This window comes from Passer montanus, unplaced genomic scaffold (assembly GCF_014805655.1).
Source record: "Passer montanus isolate IOZ18808 unplaced genomic scaffold, ASM1480565v1 scaffold9, whole genome shotgun sequence".
Taxonomy (NCBI): domain Eukaryota; kingdom Metazoa; phylum Chordata; class Aves; order Passeriformes; family Passeridae; genus Passer; species Passer montanus.
The window spans coordinates 3519976-3542553 of NW_024374367.1; the positions used below are offsets into that span (position 1 = coordinate 3519976).

General features: G+C 36.5%; 1 protein-coding gene across 11 annotated transcripts in view; it reads left to right on the top strand.

The window, feature by feature from the left end:
- Positions 1-22578, top strand: part of CACNA1D (calcium voltage-gated channel subunit alpha1 D) — a 172279-nt gene that overhangs the window by 52552 nt on the left and 97149 nt on the right. For all 11 annotated transcript variants that reach the window (XM_039734212.1, XM_039734202.1, XM_039734205.1 and 8 more), the window contains exons 4-7: positions 11622-11761; positions 15491-15633; positions 17076-17228; positions 18050-18246. In XM_039734212.1, the coding sequence (XP_039590146.1) occupies positions 11622-11761; positions 15491-15633; positions 17076-17228; positions 18050-18246 (633 nt within the window). The remainder of the gene's footprint in view (positions 1-11621; positions 11762-15490; positions 15634-17075; positions 17229-18049; positions 18247-22578) is intronic.

Genomic DNA, 22578 nt, shown 5'->3' on the forward strand with positions numbered 1-22578 from the left:
GAGAAGGGCAGTGAAGCTGGGGAAGGGTCTAGAAAATCGTACAAGGAGGAGCTGAGGTTGTTTAGTCTGGAGAAGAGGAGGCTCAGGGATCCTTTGCCACTCTCTGCAACTCCCTCAGAAGAGACTGTTGTCCTACCAAATCTCAAGAGAAGGGACAAGTTGAAATGGCCATTTAATTATATCAGGAAAGGTTCAGATTAAATATTAGGGAAAAAAAAAATCACTGAAAGAATGGTTAGGCTTTGGAAGAGGCTACTCAGGGAAGTGGTGGAGTCACCATCTCTCCAAGTGTTCAAGACATCTGGAAGTGGCACTTGGGGATATGGTTCAGGGCTGGTTATGGTGGTGGTGGGCTGATATTTGAACCAGGTGATCTTGAAAGTCTCTTCCAACCTTGGTGATTCCATGACCTTCAGTAAATGCGTGGTTTTTAAATTCTGTGCATATAACTGAAAGAGAAAAAAAAATTTCATTTTTGGATCTTGGTCTCTGGCATTTTTATCTGATCAAAGTAATATATTTTTTTTTTTCTTACCTATTTGAGGATATTAGAGACTTTGGCTCTTTAGGAGAGAAAGCCTCATTTTTCCAAAAGGGAAGTAATGGCTCTTGTTTAATGTAAGTACTTTGAAGAACACTGTTTGTAAATGTGCTTTAGGACCTATTCCATTGAATAGATGGTGAAAAATCACAAGGACTATGGCAATCTATGTCAGCTGGAAAGCAGTTTTATAGGTGGAAGAAAAGCAAGTGTTGGTGTACTCAAACTGTCTTATAGTCATAACAGAAGTGAACTTGAAGCAGTGACAGAGCACTTGGGAATATATTGTTGGGGACAGTGAGTTCTCTGGAAATCAAAACTGATATTCCAGATAGGGGAATAAATTAAAACAGGCTTAGATGCAGTTCAGATGGGAATAATAACAAAATAATCTTCTTGATCAAGTGCTCTGTGTGCAGAAGTGGAAAATGAAATAAGACATTCAGGACCTAAATACATCTCCTGGGATGCCAAATGGTATGGGAATGAAAGGAAGAAAATGATTTTGCATTGTAACTTAGAGATTACAAAGATGCACTTAGAAGCATTTGCAGAATCTGGAATTGTAATTGAAGCAGGCACTGGAGGGACCCTAAATTATGTTGGCTACATTCCACAAGATAGAGGGAAAACTGATTCATCCATAAAGAAAGAATAAATGTGGCTTTAGGGCAGGCAAACTCATATTTTACTTTCTATCAGGAGTTGAAGATTTTTATCACTAAGGTTTGATCTGCAGATCAGAGGAAATGAACAAAAATGTTTTCAACTTTATTCAGATATTTCAGTTGTTTCTACTGTGGCAAGATTTCCTGATACCTTAGCAGTGGATGTCAGTAGCATTCCATGGTTTTCTTTATTTCAGTGTTGGTAGGTTTAGGGTTACTTTGAGCGCTTTTCTGCCATGGTTAGAATGAAGAAAACAGGAAGGCTTTATGGTGGTGCTATTAGTAGAAACCAGCCAAATGCTTGAATTTTTAATGAATTTTTGTAAGAGTGGATCAGTGTTGTACCTGAGCACTGCTGAAATTAAAGCTGATATATCATGGGTCGTGTTTTTAGGCTGGATACAAACTGTTGGTTTAGCTGTGCTATTTTTTGAATTTTTCTTGCAACTCATCTGTATTTATAGAGAGCCATTCCACCTTTTAATATTTCTCATCCATGAGCTCTATATTTGCAGTGGAGCAAAGAGTTTCTGTTGAACACGTCATAGCAAAAGAGCACATTTCCCTTGTATTTTCTCTACCGATCCTAATTTTCTTTGTTATGGAACTGCCAGATCTAACTAACACTCAGATGTGTGATGAAAATGTTTCTATGTTCATTTAGCTTCATGTTTAAGATGAAAGAACTTAGAAGGCTTTCTTTTCATAATTATCCAAACACTTAGTGGATACACAAAATGGGAATCTTCCTGCATTTTATTGCTGCAGGGAAATACCAATTTCTACAGCCGCATTACATTGCACATATCTGGAATTTACTATAAGATAATATTTTAAAACAAAGTCTTTTATTAGTGTGTTATTTGATTTTTGATTATGAAATAAAATTTTTATTAAAGAGATACCTCAAGCATTTGGCTCAAAAGCTACCACAGGAGAAGAAAACTGCAAAGGAGAACTTTACAGCAACTGAGACACTCAAGGAAAAAGTTGTGCTTTAACATTTTCATGGCTACTGCAGACCATTCTCCTGTCAGTTTGGATAAATGCATTTTTTTTGGTTCCTCACGTTGTTGTTCTGGGTAGTGTCTACCAGGAATATTCTATCCTGCCTTCTCTTTTAGTTGAAAATGTATTTCATCAGCAACATTGCTGTTGACATTTCTGTAATTTCTGGCTTGTAGTGCTCTGGCAGGTTGTGTGCTCATAAATAATACAGTCTTTCTAGATTTGTTGGAATGATTTTTAGTGCAATACTTTGTTTTACCTGTTAACAAATATCAAAATGTATTTAAGGAGCTAAGAAATTCTTTCTAAAAGGAAAGAATTGTGATGAGGTAATAAAGTGTGCAGCATGTAGTTCTCAGAAAGGTATTAGATATTCCACACTGGAATTTATTTAGCACTCATATCTTCCTCTCAGTATAGAATCATCATTTCCACATCATGTATTGCATTCAGTGTCTTCTGTATGAAATTCTAGCGCTGAGCTGATGTTAGGATGTATTAAGGAGTCAGAACTAAATACAGATTTCTCCGAAGAAATGTCTTAACATTGTTATACCACTGTAAGGGATTCACATTCTCTAGTACTTTTTAAACCCCTTGAAATTTTTGAAAATAATATTTTAATTCTGTAGCCAGTCCTGACACAGATACCCAATCCTGGTAATGGAAGTTGACCATTCTCCAAAAGCAGAGGGTTGAATAAAACATTCTTGATGCTGCTGGTTTGCAAGGGGCAATAATAGACCACAAGTGGAGGATGTAGCTCCCAGATTCACCTCTGGTTTGGGGCTCTTCTGTTTCAAACTTGGAAGGATGATTAGAAAAATTCCAATGAAGTACCAGGCCTAACCATGTTCTCCCTTTGTATTCACCTCAAGGTCAGACCAGAACATGGGGTAATATAGTATGTTGGAGTTTTTGAAAACATTATTGGTGGGCGTTTGTTAAACTATTTCCACTGTAATAAAAAACAAAAAAAACAAACAACAAAAAACAACAACAACAAAGAAACCCTGCAAAACCAGGCAAATGAAACAAACTCAATCCAAACCCCACCAAACTAAATTATTAAGCCTTACATAATGCAAGTTTCTACCCTACTAAAGGTATTTATGAAAACAAACTCTCTTGTTGGGTATGTTCTTAACAAATCATTCTGTAGTTCTTAAACTGACAAAAGCAAAGAGCTGATGGAGTCATATATCTGGCAGATTAATGAGTAAAGCATTGTGATGAAATTATTCTATCAGTTTTGTCCAGTTCTTTCGTAATGAAAGTGGAAATTAGATTTGCAATCAGATGAATAAATCAAGTGAAAAACCACCTACTCAAGGAATGTCATTGTTCTGTTTTCTGGCTGACACTACCAGTGCAGAACAGAACCACAGACCCAATCTGTTCTCCATATTGTTTTAATTTTTTTTTTTTAATGGAAAGTCCTTGACATTCTTAAAACACAGCACTGGATCTTTATAGAGCTGTGAATGAATAAGTAATACACAAAAAACCTGACCTGTTTGGTTTTCTCCTTTCCATTTGGGGTGCCATATTCCTTCAGAGCCACTCGGAATTGTTGATCTGTTGGGACAGACTCTTGCTTTGGCAAGCTCACCTCTGAAAAGCTGAGTGCAGAGTGACCAGGGCTGGGGTGAGAGCCACTCCTGTGCATTTCAGGATTATATTGGTCAAAGAAGGAATTACATGGTTTGGAAAACCAGGGACATTGTTTATGGGTAGGTTTAAATCCAGGCTATCGCATCATCACCAGAGTAGTTAAGTTATTATGACATCTGAAAGTTTTTATGGCAGTATTTTAAGAAACATATAAGTGGTATCAATATGTGCTTTTGAAGTATGATTAACAAAAAATACAGGAAGATCTCACACAGAAGTATTTTGAAAGCAGATTTTATTTTCATCTCTTTCATAGTGAAATAATTACAGTTTGGTTTGAATGGTGAGATTTTGGTCTGTAGTTTTTCTCCTTTAAGGAAAAATAATTTTTTTTAGCTTTTGGAGTTACTTTGGGTTTTTTTTAACCTACCTTGCACTAAATTTAATAGATGATTTAATCCTTTCAGTGCTCCTGCCTGCTTTCTTCTTGTGGGTTTCTGCATGATGAGAATGAATTTATAAGAATTACAAAATTCTCTTCATTTTTAAATTTTCAGAATTTTAGTATGTTCACTAAGCTATCTGAGACCTACTAATATCCTCATACCCTGGTTTCTGGCCAAAACCTGGTGTCTTATAAATAAATAAAATTGATAGTAGCTATCAAAATATATTTAGCATTAATGCTGTTTTATGACTAGATGTAGATTTAATTCACCACATGACACTGATTCTATTCAACTATGAAAGGAAAATTGAGACCATGTGCCAGTATACACAAATATTCTCTTCTGCTTTCTGTGCAGGCCTTGTTTTCCTGAATATCATCAGTTAGATGGGGGCAGAAATACACCCAAGTAAATTGGATTTTATTCCAGGTATATTCTTTGTTGCTTAGTTGGCCAGTTTTCATTTGTGCAATTCTTTGGAATACTGTGCTCAATCTTCAAGTGGTTTTAGGACTGAAGCTCACGTGTTTCTGCTGGCATTCCTACAACCTGCCTTTCACACATTGCAAGGTTGAAGTCATTGCAAGTGATTGGTTTTTTTGTGGGTCCTTTCTTGATAATTTTTAGTAGATGGTCAGGAGTTGCTGATGCTCAATTTGCAGGAGTTCAGTTTTGCTTTTAGTTATTTATGATGAAATTTTCAAAAGCACCGTTTGTCTCATTTCTCCACATCAACAGGAAGCAGAAGGGTTGTCTGTGCCTCTGTGAGGGTGTGCCAGGCAGTGCCAATAGTGGATTTAATAATTATGTACACACAGAGTGGATGTCTGTTTTCCCCAGCTGTTGCTCAGCAAAGCTCTGCATTACCTGTCCCAGAGCAGAACTCTGCCTAAATATAAAGGAGGAAAAAACAGACAAAGACGTTGAATTTTTTAAAATTTATGCACTGAAAATACTTAACGTGTACTAAATTGAACTTTTACATTAATAAAACAAATGTGGCTCCACACAGAAGTCTGTAATCTCTATGAAAAATTGTAATTTGGATGCAACATTTTTCTCTCTGTACAAATAAATGCTTATTTACAGAACAGAGGTGTTTACATCACCATTATTGTGTTACAACATAAAGTGCAAAATACATATGAGAAGCAATCACACTCAAAGATGAAACACAGGTCTACAGTGCATTTAGAGGAAGTGATTGCAGGAAATAATGAAAAAAGTAATCAGTGTTAAATATGCTCTGCTTATTCATCTACCTCTGGCTGCCAGAACCTGTCAGATGAAAGTAAAACTAAATCTGTCTTTGAAGCTTGAGGTACTATTTCAGTGATGCAAGTTATTCAAGTGCTCCTTCCGACTACATTGGTAAAAAGGGACTTAAAGAAACTTAATTGGAGTTCATTTTAATTACACCTCAGTGTATAGCTTGCACATCCATTTTGTTCCTTTGCTGTGCTCACTGTCTGAGATGTTCTTATTGCTTGTTCTTTTTCTGCAAACACAACTGCCTGCTTGAGATCTGGAGGGTGCAACTGTTGTTAATTGTGAATCCTCAGTTCAAAATATATGAAAGGATTTTTTGTTCTCTTTGAAAACAGTAAAAATGTTGTGAGTGAGAATTGTTGCTTGGCAGTGGTACTAGGAATTTGAAATCCTCTTCATTTAATATTGAACTGATGTAAGACTCTTCCTGCTGTGTAACACCTACTTATTTCTTCTACTCCTAAGTATGAAACTAAGTATGGAGTTTGTACTTGGTGTTAACTTTCAAGTACCAGCCTTGCCATGAGATGCACCAGAAATGCCAGAGCATCTGGATCTGCAGCAATGTGATGGTGTCCTGTAAAGCCCCTCAAAAGACTGGAGATGCTTCTGGGCCTAATGCCAAATTCCTGCCCAGCCTTGCCCTGGATTTTACATGTATTCAATGTATGCAAACATAAAAGGTCTCATGTACACGAAATGTGCTCTTGAAGTACGGAAACAACGTCTGTTGTTCAGGCCTATATTAAAGGAGTACAATTTTGCGCACATAATGATATTTTCTAAAGTTGTTGCAGAGCAAAGCTGCACTCACAAGGACAGTAATGCAGACATCTGACAAAGTAGAGAGCAGTGGTTGTATTCCCTCCACTGCATCAGGATTGATGAGGTTGGTGAAACATGGTTTATTTGGATTGATCACGACAAGAATTCTTAAAATATGGTTTTTAAACTTGCCCTCCTTGTTTGTTATGTATCCAAAGGTGCAGTTAATCCAATGGTTATCACTGAATTGTTTAGTGATAAATAATTCCAATTCTTCTAATAAATAGAGAACAATTTCCATGTCTAATCTTGGTAGTACATTACTTTGTTTCTACTTTTGAAGTTGATGAAATAAAGACAAGTACGTAGATTTCTTTTTGCCAGGTGTATGGATTCTATTTGCATTTCATTTTTTGCACTGAGAAACTGCTATAACATTTTTTCACATCTGGGAATAAATAGGTTTACTTGCCTATTGTTAATTGTTACTGTGCTGCATGTCACAGATGATTTTCAGAGGAATACACGTATATCATATATATACAAGTATACAATATATATATACAGGTATACAAAGTGAAAAATTAAATAATTGTATTTTAAAATTCAAAACTCAACTTACTTTTCTGTCTTTTAGATAGAGTGTTTTCCCAGTGCCAAAACTTGAAAAAAAATCGCTGATTGTCAAAAAGATAAATGGCTTTGTTGTGTTCTCCAAACATCAGTCACGCAACTTATTAAACAGCATGTGATATTTTTTTGTTTGTTTTTGATCTCCAAGTCAATAAGGTCAAAGTATCTTGTGTCTAAGCTTCAGAAAGTTGATCAGTCTGCTTAATTTGCTTAAATTGAGTCACTTTATCTGCTAAGCAGTTTTTACTCTGATGCGTGTTTGTTAGTCTAGATGCAAGAATGTATTTCTTCACTTAAATAATTCCGATCTCTGATGCTAAGGGAATAGAAATTTTAATATAGTAAGACTTAATTACCTAGCATAATAGATTAAGGTTTTGCAAATTAATGAATGTTTGTTAGTCTAGATGCAAGAATCTATTTCTTCACTTAAGAAATAATTCTGATCTCTGATGCTAAGGGAATAGAAATTTTAATATAGTAAGACTTAATTACCTAGCATAATAGATTAAGGTTTTGCAAATTAATGACTTCCTATTTTGAAACAGTTATCTTGTGAAACATCTTAACATAAATGCAGAATTTTGGTGTGTCACCTTCTGACATGTAACAGTAGCTTTGCATATTTCTTTCAGAGATTTTGAAAATATGAAGATAATAAATGATGACTAATGTACACCATCTGGCTAGGGTGGGGGAAAAAAGATTTCCTGAGCAACAGGGTTTCTGCTAAGCTGATTTACTTAAAATAAGAAAGCAAATGCTTGCTTTTTTTTTGCTTTTTTTTTTTTTTGAGAAAATGATGAGGATCTAATGAATCCACCTAAACTCATAGGGTAAGGGTGGCCTTTGTTTTGTGCTCCATGATCAATATCAAAGGCAAACTCCATGGATTCCATGAGAAAGGCAGTTTATCTTATCAGTCCTGTTGCATCATATATTCAGAAAAAGATTGCTGAGACTTGAAGATTTCGAGCAGCATTAACCAAAGTGTCAGACAGCCGTGCTGGAATCAGCTGCCTGTGAGGAGAGATGACCTAGCTTTATCAAATCAGTGAACAAACAACTATTAATCTATACAGCCTCAGGATTAGATCCTTCAGAATGCAGACATATTGTTGTGCTCCATATCTTAAGGTTTTCAGCTGTCACTTTTTTCTGCTAATTTTATGATGCAGTGTAGAACTAAATGCAATAATAGATATTAGAAATTACAAATTCTGCAATAATCTCTGCAGTTTCTTAGAACCAAAACTGCCCTCTTGGTTTCTTTTAATAGAGATTTTCTTTTGCAAGCACTCCATACATACTCTTAGGTATTTCCTTATTATTTTGTTCAGTTGTCTGCTTTTTTGGTATATCTACTGGCATTTTGAATGAAGTTAAGTGTTCATTTAAAGATATCAACTAATTTGAACAAAATATGATTTCACCACTGTGGAGAAAAGAGCAGATAAATGTGTGCATGATATCCTGCTAAAACTGCAGTCTTGAGTCTGTATTTTGAATTTATCTCTTACTTTCTTAGCTTTATTTTCCCAAACCAACCCTGCCTCTACAACTCTTTAATGAATACTGAAAACTGGATGTTATTTACTCTTGAGTAGTGGTTGCGTAAGCTCTGGACATACAAGATGATGTGTGGCTTACAGATGTATCAGAATTGCAGAGGCAAAAATTGATGTCCATAGTGACCAGCAAGAAATTATGCAAGTGTGAGAAGAGACCACCAGAAGCTTCCTGAGGGTGAGCAGGTTGTTAACCCTGCAGTTTTTGTGAGAACATCTGTTGGGTGCCTGCTTATTAAAGAGCCAAAGTCTTTGAAGAAAGCACAGCCTGTACTTTGTGTGTTAACTATGGGGCCAAGTCATTCATCTGGCCTCTGTGGAAGACACAGGTTGTGCTTTAAAAATAAAGGAATAAATAAATAGGGTGTGTGAGAGCATGAATGGGAGGAAAGCAGGAAGGGAGGGAAAATGAAACAGTGAAGTTGTGGAATTTATCTGATTTAAATGAGCACAAATTTAAATTGGTGTGCGACTTCCAGCTCCTTTCTCAGCCCGTATTGGTGGGGGATTATTTAACCCAAGGTGCAGCACTCCCCATTTTTCCTTGCTGAGATTCATGTGGCTTCTGTTAGTGCAGCTCTCAAGGTTTCTTATGGTCCATCTGCAAAGTGACACACATTGACCTTGAGCCCACCGGTGGGTTTAAAAATGTGATTGTCCTACATTACGTATGGCTCTAATGGAATGTTTGCAATACTGTCTAGGAAATAAGAAACACTCCTGCTTCCATAAAAGAGATGAGATAAACAGGATTGAGACCAATACTATTTTTCGAGGATGGATGGGCAATGATAGGGCAGAGTTGTTCAGATTTGAACTGTCCCATTAAAATGAGCTGCAGGGCTGTGTGACATTAACAAAGTTGTGTAACTTCAGCACTGGGGCTGCTGTTTAGCCCAGAGAGCAGAAGAGCATTGGAATATTTTTGAAGGGGAGCAGTGAAGAGCAAAGATGGTTTTTAGGATGGAACTGGTACTTTAATGGATGGAGTTAAATTACATGGTTGCCTATAAAACTCTGGACATAAGGACCCATGAGTTTATTTTGCCTCAGAAGGACCCATCCTGTCCTGGATCCTGTGTTCCTTTCAAATAAAGAAGCTATTGATATTTGGCATATATTAAACATATCTTTTGTTTCACTTTTTCTTTAACTACTATGACTTTGATATATATTTTGCCCACGGCAAATGACAACAGTAATATTTTTGTCTTCCTTATGTTTTCCTACATTATTTATCTTCCTATAACTGAGCTGCAAATTTAGTTGTATGCAGGGAGACAGAAATAGCTGTTATTGTGGAATGTGTATGTGGTAGGATTTGTTGTATTTAAGCATTTCTGAGTGCATTTCCCAGGAATGCTGATAATTCATATTATTATCATCTCAGTGGTGCTCTCTAGCCAAAGGGATCTGATGGATTTTGGTGCACAAGACATTCACGTTTCTTGTGGGAAGCCACTTCACTCTTGTTATCTAGCAACTGTCTTGACTGATTGGTGATAAATCAATGGGTAAGTGGAAGGGACAATTTTGAAAGGAATATTAGGAAGTTTGAGGTGAAGGAGGTTTCACTGGAGCTCCCATTGGTTTCACTGGGCTGGGAGATCTCACCCAAAATCAAAGGTAGCTGAGGAGCCTTGGATGAAGCTTCACAGTGTTCATGAAGTGTACTCAAAAGAGGGGGAAAAGGCAGGGGTACAGGACTGAGCTGAGCAGGAGGTGAGATCCAGGAATCCTTGCTTTGCAGTGATAGTGCCTGACCTGCCCCAGTGATCCCAGGGAGCTGCTTGCTGCAGGTGAAGGCCTGGAGAGGAGTTTATTGACCATCCCGGGCCTCTGTTAACTCACCAGTGGCAGGTTTATAAATGGAAATACCACATCCTGTACATAACCATCCTAAATGGCCTCTGTGTCAGGAAAAGGAATCTAGCTGCCCAAATTAAAGATTTGCACATAAGAATATCAGGATCTTTGTTTGAGTTGCAAATGATTAAGGATTGATTTTACCTTTGGTTGTGTATGAAATTGCCAAGATGTGTGATGAAAAAGGATTGTGTATTTTTTTGTGTAACAGATAAGAATAATGTCTTTTTGTGCGTAATGTTGGTGTTCTATTTGAGTAATGATAGTAGAAGATGGTAATCCTCACTGAGCAGTTACAGTCATGTAATTAACCTTATATGTGATAAATGAGCAACATCATGTGTTCCTGAACAAGTTGAAAAAATGAATCATACTCTTTGTGCATTTTATTCTTGGCTGTAATATTTGAGTAGCAACAGATAACTAAACAAAACGTTATAGAAAATAATAAAATGATCATGTCTGAAGGTAAAAAGAACAGTTGTTCATTCCTTTGTTTTGATAGTGGTGACTTCTTCAATTTACCAAGTCAAGCATGCTAATAATATTTTTGGGAGTTTCTTCTTTCTAGAGTATCTAGCTAGCTAAGAAAGATATTCAGGATATAGCTCTGAAATAAAAATTTTGGTAAAATGCAGAAACTAATAACATTAAAAAAACCATTAAATCTGATGTTGGAGCTTCAATGATACAAGGTGGTGGTACAGTACTTGAAAATTTCTTCAAACATAATAGGGTATTTTAAAGAAATTCTGATGATGTGTAAGGAGAATAAGTCAATGCAACATTCCATATCAAGATTAAAAAGTTGCAAGACAGTGCAAAATTAAATATTAAACAATGAAAATTTTTAATAGTGAAAGGAAGTATACCACTGCTTACCTTTCAAGAATATTTCCAGAGCTCTGTTCTACAGCATTTTCTGGTTATAATGAGTGCAGAGAATCCTATTGACCTTAATGGGACTGCTAAAGCAAAGGTACAGTATGTTTGCACATTTGCAGAAACAGCTTTTTTTCCCTCACAGAATGTGAAAACAAGAAAATCTTGTGCAATTATGTAATTATAACCTTGTCAGTACAGTTATCATTAAGTGTTATGCAATTCAAACCTGTGAAATAAACTGCCATGAAGATATTTCCTTAGTCCTGATCAGTACCCACTTGTTGCAAATTGTCAATAGTAAAAAGAGCTGTTACATTCATTGTCTTTCATTGTACTTTTTTTTTGTCTTCCACAGGAAAAAGTAGAATATGCCTTCCTGATAATTTTTACAGTTGAAACATTTTTGAAGATTATAGCATATGGATTATTATTACACCCCAATGCATATGTTAGAAATGGATGGAATTTACTGGATTTTGTAATAGTAATAGTAGGGTAAGTAGCTTATCTTCCATTATAAAATATTTAAACTTTTCTTTACAGTTAGGTAGGTATAGGCCTATTTGGCTGTGAGTAGCAGCCTATGCTGGATTTGTTTATTTGGAGTAAAAGAATGAACTGAGTGAAAAAATGTAAAAAGTCCTAAAATTTTCAGTGCTATCCGTGGTTATAGACTGCATTGCATTTATAAGTTGCCAGGGAATTCTGAGTCCTGGAGATTTCCAGAGTTGTTTTTCAGATGCTTTTCCATTTGATTTTCTCAAGGTAAACTCCTCGTGTCTTTCCATATGTTGATATCTTAAGGGCTGCACGTTGTTGTTTAATGCATTTGTTTAACCCTGCACTGCAGTCATGTGGAGTTCATCTATTTCACAAAGACCTCTGGGAAGCCCCACACGTTTCAAACTGGAGAAGAGAGGTTGGGGAGACTGAATTAACAGTGATTCCTTGATATTTCCAAAATCTGAGTACAATTGGGTGCTGCATGTCAGCCCCCAGATACAGATATGATTTTGATTTGCCTGAGGTTGAATGTATGTTAAAAATGCCTTTTTTTTGTTACCCTGTGCACCTTGCTGTACCAGGAAACCTTGGAGAGTTTGTTCTTTGTCCCAGAGAAGGGACTGCTTGGGACTTAGGCAGGAGTGGAACAGAGGAGTGAAACGTACATTATGTACCTACTTATTGATAAATTATTTCTGTGTCACCAACACATCAGTGGTTGTGCTACTTTATTAGATCCTACCTTCAGCTATCTAGGGAATGAATCTTGAGATTTATATTCACCAATTTTCTAAATGTTGTGGAGATTATGTTAACTCTTTAACCAGTACTGTCAATTAATTTTGCTAAAAGTATACGTTATCTAGAACATGGAGAGCATTATCCATGTTTAACTTTGTATGTTGTAGCAAGCACGACCTTGGCTTGCAGTATGCAATTCTAATTTCTTTTTAAAATTCAAACCATATCAAGGGTTGCCTGTATTTGAAAAGGCTCAGAAATTAGAGTGTGTGCTGCTTTTAAGTTGTCACTGCATTAAGGGAAAGAAAGAGTTGCTAAGTACAGGAATTTGTGGTGAAGCATTGTTAAATCTGGGGAAATACTGTGAATATAAGAATGCCTGATTTGTAGCTGTTTGATTATAGGATACTAAATGTTACTGAGAAGGTTGTATTTGGGCCAGTCCTTCAGCATGCAGGCAGTTTTGGTCCAAGACTAAAATTTGTGTATAAATAGATCCTTCATCAGGTCAGGTCATTCTCAACAGATTGGTCCCTGTGCCTGAAGGGGAAGCTTGGTGGGCAGGTTGGAGACTGTCACACACGAGCTCTGCTTCCTTGCCAAGCACTCACTTGAATAGACCTCTTCCCTTTTGTCAAGTGACCACAGAGTTACAGTAACCCTGGAGCAGTCTAATTAACATGACCTCTATCTTTGGCTGTGTCCTAAATACATGGTAACTAAAAAATTTTCCACTAATTCCTAAAACACTCATTATTGGAGGCTAAATAGAGTTAGGTCAAATGCTCACACCAAATTTGTTAAAAATATGAATAAAAAAGGACTACATCTTATCAAATGCTTAAAATAGCACGCTAAGTCCTAATTCAAATCCAGAAGTTTGGAATATAAACTCCTGTGCAAGTTGTCACCAGCCTATCTGTAAGACAAGGTGGATCTTTCCTAACATGTCACACACTGACAAAATTGTGAGCAAGGTTTTTGTTCTTTCAGTAAGAGCACAACCTGCATGATTAAGCAAGCATGAGTCCCATTTATTTAATTAATACATAGTAATACAGTGAAAAATTGATTTTCATATATAACCTAAGGTGGATATGGAATCACTTCTGGATCTGATTCTATTTGACTAGCTTCAATGGGAAATTTCATTAGGTATTCTAATAGCTTGAAAGAACTGCCATGATGTCCTATATTGAATGTATTGAAATTTGCTTTCTCAGCAGGGACTGTAGCCAGTCCAGTTCCATTAATCTTAATTATACCTAAAGAAATCTCTACAAGCAAAAGGGAAACACGTATAGAGATGTTTTTAAAATCAAATCTTAATTAAACCTTTAAACTCTGGTAAAGTGTAGAGGAATATGAATATAAATTTCAATAAAGAAGATCAATAGTTCTATACCTTAATGGCTTTTTAGGAATGTCATATGTCCTGGTTTCAGCTGGACAACATAAAATGACAGAGCTGTGAATGTGATGCTTTCTACTCTTTGTCAGCTCTCTCTGTAACCCATCAGAGTACGAATTACTCTGAGTAGTCTGCTTACCTGCATGGTCTCTCACGTAATTTCCATTGATTTCTGTGGAATAATAAGGTCCCAGTAGAGAAAGCTTTCACAGCACCTGCTTATGCCCTTTAATTTTCTGAATGTTGTATGAACTGACAGGCTGAAAGGTTCTCTGAATTCAGGACTTGATTCAGAAGCCTTTCTAATAAAGTCTGTCTTTAGAGCACAAATAGTCACTCTTAAAATCACTGAGGTGTTGGTTTTCCTGCAATTATGCTTCCATTAAATTCTAGGGGTGAATCAGGAGCTGGTATTGGATGTCTGGATTTGTGGAACAGTTTGTGGGCTGCTGATGTTCCCTGTAACATCTATAGAGTCTTTGGGGCTGAGTTTTTCTCTGGAGCAGAGCAAAGCAGTTTTGGGATGAGAATTGACTGATGTGGGTCAGCTGCTTACTGGGGGAGGGTAAAGCCTTCAATAATCTAGTTTAGGCACCCTATTAAATAATATATGATTTCAGGCAACTATCCAGTGTGACAGAATTCTTAACCAGAGTTGTGAAAACTTTTCATGACCAAACTAAAACCCTGCACATTTCAGGCATCCTTTACAAGTGTGAAACGTTTCTCATGATTGCAAAACTCTATTAACTTGATAATCCTTTCAGGAGAAGTGCAGCTCTGCAACTATTGAGCTGCAGTCTCTGTGCAAAGCATAACACAGTTTGTGTGGTCTAGTGGCAGTCTAGAAATCCATGCATCTGAGACAGAGCTCCAAACTAAAATAAACCTAAGATTAATTTGGATTTCAAGAACATGCATCACTTTAAATTGCTGCTAAAAGTGGGAAAACAAAATAAAAGTCGTGTCTTGCAAACTGTTCTAATGAATGACTAATTCATTTCTGCAGGGAAAAAACACAATATAATAAATGAGCCATCTGGGAATATATTTTTCCTCAGAGGTATTATGTGTAAGAAACAAATCGTTTTGGTGTTATTAAATGGTGAACTCTAATTATTTTTAAAATATTCAGTTTCTGCTGACTGTATATAGAATATTGTACTGCTGTGCCACGTAGAGTTCATATATTCCACCAAAATTAAACCAGATGGTTTTAGTTATTATCCATTTCTTCTTCTAAAGGGAAGATTAATTCTCCAAATGTAAAAGCTAAAATGTTTGAACAAAAGTGGCAAAGTAGCTTCATTTATTTAAAAATAGCAAACTGTGTATATAAGCTGAATGCTAAATTATTGGAAACTGTGCGATCCTCATTCTCTAGAGGGATTATAAAGTCTTGCACTTCGTAGCTCTGTCTGTCATGATTTAATGTGTAAATATACCTCTCAGTTTGACATCTGAACAGCTTTGCAGAATGATCTGCAGCTCGGATAATTTCTAAAGTAATATCTTTCACTGTGTGGTAAATGGATAGTGATGACCTTACTTTTCATCTCATTTTCTAGATTATTTAGTGTAATATTGGAACAATTAACCAAAGAAACAGACGGTGGCAGCCACTCAGGTGGCAAACCTGGTGGCTTTGATGTCAAAGCCCTAAGAGCCTTTCGTGTACTGCGACCTCTCCGACTCGTATCAGGAGTGCCCAGTAAGCTCTGCTCTCTATTTCATTGCAGTCAGGAATGGGACTGCTCTCACTATTGAACTCTCTTCTTGCAGGCACTACAGAAATGAGATGGGATGAAGCTGAGTTTTTGTTATCTGGCTATGTACATAAAGTGAATTTCAAGATGTGTGATACCCTATTTCAAGTTGAATAAGGGATTGTGATTTCAGTCAGTGTATGATCTGCTTACACAGTTCAATAAGCAGACAGGGGAATACACTTCCTTTTTAGAAGCTTTATATAAAAGTAAATTGCATGTTAAAATGCAAATACACCAGAAAATAAAATTCAGATTTTTTTTTTATTCTAAACCCCTGCATCTGAAAGTGTAGGTGGTCCTAAAATAGTTTATATGTTGGTAAGTGTATGCCAGAGCACATTACACGTTTTGAGTTTCCTGCCCCCTCCAATGCACATGAATGCCTTCTGTTTATCTCAGCAGAGCTAACAGATAAATTAGGAAACTTAAAAAGTAGAACAATATTGTTTAAGAAAGCAATTGCATTTTCTGATATTCCCTGTTTTCTTTGAATGCTTTATTAATTATTGAAGCTATTTGGGCTATACGAGGTTCACGACTTCCAGTTCAGCTCTTTCCAAGGCATTCAAAGGAAGAAAGCTAATTCTGTGTTTAATATATTGTGGACTGTTACATGGAAATGACTGATTTTTGGCAAAAGGGCTTCAGTGAGGACAGAAGCAGTCCTATGAAATGTCAGAGAGGAAGAGGTGCTGTGGCAGCTTCATTAGTCTGGGATTAGATCATTTTGGTAAAGCCAAAAGTTGGATAAATATTTAATTGAAAAAAGACAATAGAGTAGTTTTGAAAGGGATAAATGATAAATAAGTTTGTTCAGATTAAAAATGTGGTTTCCCAGTTAACTATATTTTTCTCCCAGAGTAAGAAGACTGTTTTACAATTGACTGAGTGCACATTTTCTCAGAACTTGCCACAAAGTTTTTGTTTTGGCACAGAACTTCAAGGTCATATAAAATGACTTACAGGCACACACTAAGTGCCCTTTCTTTATAAAAGCCCTCACAGATTCTTGTGACACATTTCAAGCACTGACTTTTATGATATAAACTTTATTTACAGAGGAACTAAGACTAAGTGCCCTTTCTTTATAAAAGCCCCCACAGATTCTTGTGACACATAAAAGCACTGACTTTTATGATATAAACTTTATTTACAGAGGAACTAATTAGACAGAAAGTTTTAGATTCTCATGAAGATTTTTATGTTAATGAAACATTTTGTGGTTCTGGGTAATAGATGTTTTAAAAAAAATCTGATTTTCTCTGTGTGTCTGTATCATTAAATCCTAATGTGTAATAATATAAAATTTGATAGATTAAGATAGATTAAGACACAGAAATATGGTTCATATCTTGCATCCTCTTTTTTTTTTTTTTTTTTTTAGGTTTACAAGTTGTCCTGAACTCCATTATAAAAGCCATGGTCCCCCTCCTCCATATTGCCCTTTTGGTATTGTTTGTAATCATAATCTATGCTATTATAGGATTGGAACTTTTTATTGGAAAAATGCACAAATCTTGTTTTCTTATTGATTCAGGTAAGTCTTTAAACTGTTGATTAAAATAAGGGTTTGATGATGTTTTCTTTTAAACCTGTGGGATTTCAGTTTGAAGTAGAACTAGGGGCCAAAGCACTTAAGCTGTTGTTTACCCCAGCTTACACTGGTTCACAATTTTAGGTACAGTGCATTAAATGAAAAAAACCTCAATACCAAAGTCACCAAAAAATCAACTTAGAGACTAGACTATGCTCTGAATAGGTTTTCATTTCTGATATGTGTAGCTTAAATATCAGTAGTGAAGAAAATAAGGATGGCTACCTGTAAGGGACAAATCCAGATTGTGGCAATGTGGTGGTCGCAGTTCTGAAAGAAAAAAGTGCTCTTCCATCCAAGTGAAATAATGAAATGGAGGTGCGAGTTGTGGGAGAACTTTGAAAGAGTGAAACCATCTTACCTGATGGTTAAAGGAGCTTTTCTTTGAGCTAAGCAATGAAGACAACTCTGTATAGGAATTAGATCCATTTTTCCTTATTGGTTCATGTGTTGGTGCAAAGTGCCATGAAGTGAAGTAGCAGCAGTGAAGACGAAAGGAAAAATCAGCATGAGGACCTTCTAAATGATGTATTATTACATTGTACTTCTTTCCACTGCTTAATTATTTTTATCAACTTATTCTTGAGATTATAAGGCCCAGATCTGAGTGAGAAAGCTCTAAAAGCTCCAAAGCTCTGATGTGTTGCCCTTCTCACCTTGAAATCCGGATTTATCTCACAACAGCATTGATATTTCCTCATGGGAAGGGGTAACTCATGAAAGCTTGAGGACTCAGAGTTGTGACTTTTTTGCTCCTTTTCCAGATATACTAGTTGAAGACGATCCAGCACCTTGTGCATTCTCAGGGAACGGCCGTCAGTGCGTCATGAACGGCACCGAATGTAAGGGTGGATGGGTTGGACCCAACGGAGGCATAACCAACTTTGACAACTTTGCATTTGCAATGCTGACTGTGTTCCAGTGTATAACCATGGAGGGCTGGACTGATGTGCTCTACTGGGTGAGTCCATAAATCACTGAGCTTTGTGTGCTTTTAAACAAGCTTCTCTGTTCTAGTGGGCATTGAGCTGTGTTTCACAGCGCCATCAACACGAAATCTTGGTGAGTTTTGCAGGAGACAAGCTCAGCTGCATGCTTATTTCAGTCACAGCCTGTTACTGGATTCCTCAGGCTAAAAGGACATTTTAGAAACAATTTATTCATTGCTTATTTGAGGGTTTTTTTTGCGTGTTCCATTTGGATAAATGTAAAAGTACATTTATGTCCTTTGGACTAGCATTTTTTTGTGTGAGCCTACAGATATTAAGTATGTCTTCACTTATTAGGCTTAAGAGCTCTCTTTTTGCAGTATTTGTGCAGAATTTTTCACAATGTTTACATAAATTAGAACAAAGCAAGCTCTCAACTGACATTGCTTGCCATGGGGACTGAAAATCATATTAACCATTCAGAAACTACAGATTTACAGGAACTATGGCCCTGATATAATCTCCATGGAAGCAGCAAAAGGTATTCAAAAACCCAACTCCCTAAACCCTCACATTTAAATGCTCCTTTGGTGTAAGGTGTGGTGCTTCCAGAGCCTTGCAACATCTACAGTCAGCTGGACACAGACTGGGAAACTGAAGGATAGAGGAAAATGTACATACAGATTTTCCTACAGCTGCTAAACATCACTGAGAATACTCTGTGGTACTCAGCAGTGAGTCTTTGCTGCTATTAGGACCTTACTAACAACCACAATTCTAACAGTTCAAATGTTAGAAAATATGTATGGAAGAAGAAACACAATTATGGGTAAGGATCAGTGTTAGCAAGCTGTTAAAAGGATTATCTCAAGGAGTTTTAGGTGTTGTTGATGAGAGCAGCTCACTTGGTGAGTGTGTTGAAGTTTGTCAGGCCAAGTGGGATTATTTACTAACAGTGCACTGATTGTGGAATACTGGATGCATTTAAAAATGTGGTATTACCCAGTAAATGACCACATGATTTTATGTGAAATCAAGGTGAAATAAGCTGTTGCTAAAACAAATAACACAGAGTGTAGTCTGAGATAAAACCTGTGATACTGAAGTATAGAATATGGACATGTTTTTAAGACAATATCAGTGTTAAAGATAATTAAGATGTTAAAATGGCATTCTTTTGCATTGAAAGACAAAAATAAAAAAGGCAGCTATGGATATCTTCTTCTACTGTCTGTTATCAGTTACAAAACTGGCTAGAAACACACAAACCTTCAACACTAATGAGTAGCAATCATGTATGGCTACATTTAGGCTATTGCATCATTTCCCATTGTAAAGGATTTTCAGTTTCTTGGAGTTTGCACTCCAGCTCTCCCTAATTTACCAGGAGACTGTGAATGTAGAATTAGTATGTGCTTTATGGTTTGTGTTCATGGTGATGCCAATTACTTTAATTCTTCCTGAAAAGGAAAGGTGTGCCATGGTTATCTAGAAAAAAATTACACTTTAATATCTTTTAAGGCAAAAGTATACCCACATTTCAGGAGCTGATATTTCCTCCAACTTTTTTCAAAGAAAATGAATATAAAAGATTTGGAGAGTTGCTGTGTTTGGAATACGTTTGTTACAAAACATATAGAAACAACTTGAGTATCTCAGAATTAAATATTTTTTCCCCTGGGATTTGATGCCCTAATTAATCTGCTGCCTTTCAGAAACCTTTGCACAGTCTCCAGTGACAGCAGAAAAAAATAAAATCATTAAGATGGGATGTTGAATATTTTCCTGATCAGACAAAATGAAAAGTACAAGAAAATTGTAAATGATAACTGCATGAGTTGGTTTTGCTTCTTCCTCTATAAGAATTTTCCAATGTGGAAAGTATTTACAGGTACACAGGTGTCATTTTTCATTTTATTACAAATGATACTGGGATTATTAGACATTGAAGCAATTATGTATTGACCTAGTGAAATATAATCAGAATCAGATATTCAGGTGGCTTTGGAATCTATCTTAACTGATGCCTATATAATTAAATTATAGCTTCAGGTCCTTTCTGTCTTATAGACCAACAAGTTACCCATTGTCAAACTGGAATTACTTGCTGAGGACAAGTGGAATAGCAGTTTATATGTTTGAATTTTATCACTGGATCAAGCTGAAGTAGATTTAGCTAAAAATTGGAAAAAATTTCATTTCATTTGAAAATTGTAAAAGCATTAGGGGGATACCAAATTGTAATAAAAGAATCTGAGGAAGCCATTTTAGCTCGATGTGCATGGGGTTTGTGGATTGTTTTTTGCTTAGAACTCTGTTATTAATACACAGACTGAATGAGTTTTATACAAAACAAATAAAACCAAACCCACAAATATTAGAAACTGCACAAAATTCTCATTTTTCATTTGGTCACTGTGTGAACAGTGAAATAAACTTATGTATGCTTCTCTTGCTAGCAGGTGTAATGTGAGTGGGTGAAATCTGTGCAATATTTTGCATCGTGTTAAGTGGCATTCTGTCAGCAAGGATGACAGCTGAAAATGACAGCTTCCAACAGCCCTCACTGGCACAGCTTGTTATCACCTGGTTAATGACAGTAAACTGCTTTGAAAATTCTCCAATAATGATTTTTCTCTTGTGCATATCTATTGTGAGTCGAGGCCTTGATTCTGCTGCTGCTGGGCACCCTTCAGATCATGGTGGCTCACGTGGGCATCCTGCTGCTCACCAGTTTGCATCCCATACCATCCCGTCCAGTCCCATCCATCATATTCTACTGGATTTTAGTGTCTTCATCTGGCCTCTTCTCTCTAACTCACCTGTAACTCAGGATAGCAGGCATTACCTGGTTTATCCACAAAAATTGTGACTCCTTAGTGCCAGAGGTTTGAATTGAGAGGTTAGGGGGTGTTGTCCTTGTTCTCAGCAGCCAGTGCAGCACGTGTGCTCCCAAATTGTGTTTGTGGCTGCTCATCTGTGTATGTTCCATTTCTATTGGGACCATGTTTATTCCCATTCTTGGTCCTTTCTGTGTGCTCTGGAGCCCTCACTGGAGGTTTATGCTTTTAGTTTTGGATCCTGGTGCAGTCCTTGTTATCAGGAATTGCAGAACTTGAATCTGCATTTGCATATCTGGCCCCAGATTTTTCCCATGCCTTTGAAACATCTCAATGTATAATCTCTTAATAGCAAACACATATTTTGTAAATTGCTTTTTATTTTTAGCTGCATCACTTGATATATGGGAGCACATATAACAAGCAGCGACACTTGCCCCCAACTTTCCCATGAGCACCAAAATGATCACATTCAATTCTTCTTTTTTTCACCACAGTGAAGTTATCTTGACTTACTACACCTGAATAATCCAATTGTAGCTTGAATGAGGGATGGTCAGGGCCTCTGAGAAACAAAGTACTTCACTGCCAGCACAGTTGCTTCAAAGATGGGACAAGTGTATTAGTGGCTACTGAATTTTACTAGGTCAACTTTATAGCCAGATACTGCACCACTAACTCCAATTTTAAAGCTCCCCAGTTCTCTAATACCTTTCTAACACTGTTCAGACTGAACTGAAGATTTCTGACGTTGAAGCACTCGAGCTAAAATTGCTGAATAATGGTACACTGATGTCTTACATGGTTTTGCCTATTAATACACCTACTGATATGTTAAAAAGATATTCTCTAAAGGATTCTCGTTTAAAATACTCAGATCATTACGTGAAATGTCTATGCAATCTAAAATATACCTAAAACTCATATAAGGTTTAAGGAAAGGAATGGCAGGTTTTTTTAAATATACCTTTTACTGATATGTCAACTTTAAAAAACTGTTAGTACTTTTTGCTAATAACATATATTATCGTCAAAGAAATTCTTCATTCATTGTTCCTCTGCTTTTATAACAAAAAAGGGTGCAGTTGAGAACCTCTCTCCTGTTTAAGAAATTGTGCTTTAAATCCCCCAGTATACTCCTTGAAATATCTTAGAACATCTGAAAAAAATCCCTCATTTCTGTACCACAGACTGTTCAGGCTGCACTGCACTCCTGTGTATGTCTACATGCACTTTTGCATAAGTGTCTGCACAACCAGTGTATTAATGTCAATCAGATCTCTACTCCTGATGTGGTCTACACCTTTTAGGGTTCTTCTATTCAAGAATATTTAAGGGTAGACTCAGATACAATGTACTTGAAATCAGCTGATGTGCAGCCAGAGATATTTCCTAAACACAAATGTTTTACAAATACATATCACACAAGAAAACCCCTTGGCTCATGCACAAGATGTATTAATAGGCTAGAAACAAAACCCAGCAAAATATGTTTCAAGTATTACCAAAACTGTCATCAGAGTG